Source organism: Staurois parvus, unplaced genomic scaffold (assembly GCF_062004578.1).
Source record: "Staurois parvus isolate SC_StPar_1 unplaced genomic scaffold, SC_StPar_1.0 ptg000034l, whole genome shotgun sequence".
In the NCBI taxonomy this organism is placed as follows: Eukaryota; Metazoa; Chordata; class Amphibia; order Anura; family Ranidae; genus Staurois; species Staurois parvus.
In genome coordinates, this window is record NW_028317830.1 from 420,001 (window position 1) to 421,678 (window position 1,678).

Consider the following 1,678-nt stretch of genomic DNA (forward strand, 5'->3'; position numbering starts at 1 on the left):
AGAGTCGTTATTCTTCACCCTCCAGACGTGTCTGAGCAGAAAGGAGGAAGTGAGGACCAGGCACAGGAGACTGAGGGAGAATGGCAGAATGACACCTAGGAAGGTCATGGGCAAAAAGTAGGAAAAATTGACACTATAAATGGCTTTGGTAATAGGGACTTCATTTGTAATGTTCTCAGAAGACTGGATATTACTTTCTATATTCAAAGCCCAGATGGCCGGGACATTCACAATGAACACCCCAAGTGCTGTCAGGAACAGAAGCTGACTCAGGAAATTGGACACAATTCTCTTTATCCAGATGAAGAACCCATAGCTGAGATTGGTGATGCTGGTACAGTAATGAGCCGAGAGCCAGAAGGTCATCCAGTAGCCGTAATATGTCAGGAAGTAAGTTGATGCTCTCAAGAATGTGGATGCTTCACTAATGTATATGACTTCTGGAGAAAAGATATAGAACATTCCCTGTAGAAACAACACACACTGGAGGACAATATTCACCATTCCCTTAACCAGAAAGATCACATCGGTGGGAATCAACTTCTCCTTCTTCCTGATGCTGTCCAGGTTCCCCATCACAATACAAGTGTTAGAAGGTATTGCCAAGATGAGTCCCAAGACTGCAGAGACTAAAATGAAGAAGGTGTGTGGAGGCAACATGTTCAGGTTTGGTGTGTGAGCTCGGGACAGAGATGACGGCACACAACCGGGGAAAGCAGACAGAATGATGGATTTCAAGTTTGAACTATAATATTAATCTTCAGATTCAGCTCTCGGTTGACTTTGCATAAATGTGATGGATCTAATTTTAAATCCAACATGTAAAGTACTCATTACATCGTGTAAACGATCCTGAAATCATTTCCATTATATTTAACTACTTCAGGACAAGTGGTTGGTGGTACCTTACTGACCATTATGTAGAATCAGGAAGGTATTCCTGGTGATTGAGAAGAGCGCTGGGGGGACAATCGAGGATTTCCATGGACAGTTTTATCTTACAAGAATTATTTTCCTTGGCAGCCGATTGTGACTGAAGACGGATTTAGAACAGATCATAATATTGTCCATGTACAGTGCAAACTGTATCCTGTGCCTTGTCCCTCCTATCACAATAATGGAACTATTAACCGCTCTGCTTCTGCCACCCCCCTCTGCCAATCCCTCCACTGGCTCCACCCCCCTCTGTCATTCCCTCCACTGGCTCCCGATTGCCCAACGCATTAAATTCAAACTACTAAATCTGACATACAAAGCCGTTCATATCTCTGCCCCAAACTACCTCACCGACCTGATACCCAAATACCACCCAACCTGTAATCTTCGCTCCTCACAAGACCTCCTACTTTCTAGCTCCCTGGTCTGCACCTCCCACGCCCGACTGCAGGACTTCTCCAGGACTTCCCCCATCCTCTGGAACTCACTACCCAATCCATCAGACTGTCACCTACCCACCTCACCTTGAAAACCCATCTCTTCAGAGAAGCCTACCCCACCCTCACCTCACAACCGATCTCCTCCACTCCTCCTACCACTTCATCCCCCACAGCCACTTCCTTCTGTACCACAATCCCCTCCCTCCTAGATTGTAAGCTCGAAAGAGCAGGGCCCTCGATCCTCTCGTGTATTGTATCTGTATTGTCTCATGTCCTGTCCCCACTATAATGTACAGCGCTGA

The 1,678-nt window shown here is 45.9% G+C and overlaps 1 protein-coding gene across 1 annotated transcript in view; it reads right to left on the reverse strand.

Annotated features, from left to right (window-relative positions):
• Positions 1-660, reverse strand: part of LOC149470637 (taste receptor type 2 member 40-like) — a 927-nt gene extending 267 nt beyond the window's left edge. Inside the window, exon 1 of the mRNA XM_089661079.1 lies at positions 1-660. This exon is cut by the window's left edge and continues 267 nt beyond it. Coding sequence (XP_089517205.1) covers positions 1-660 — 660 coding nt within the window.
• Positions 661-1,678: the final 1,018 nt, after the last annotated feature.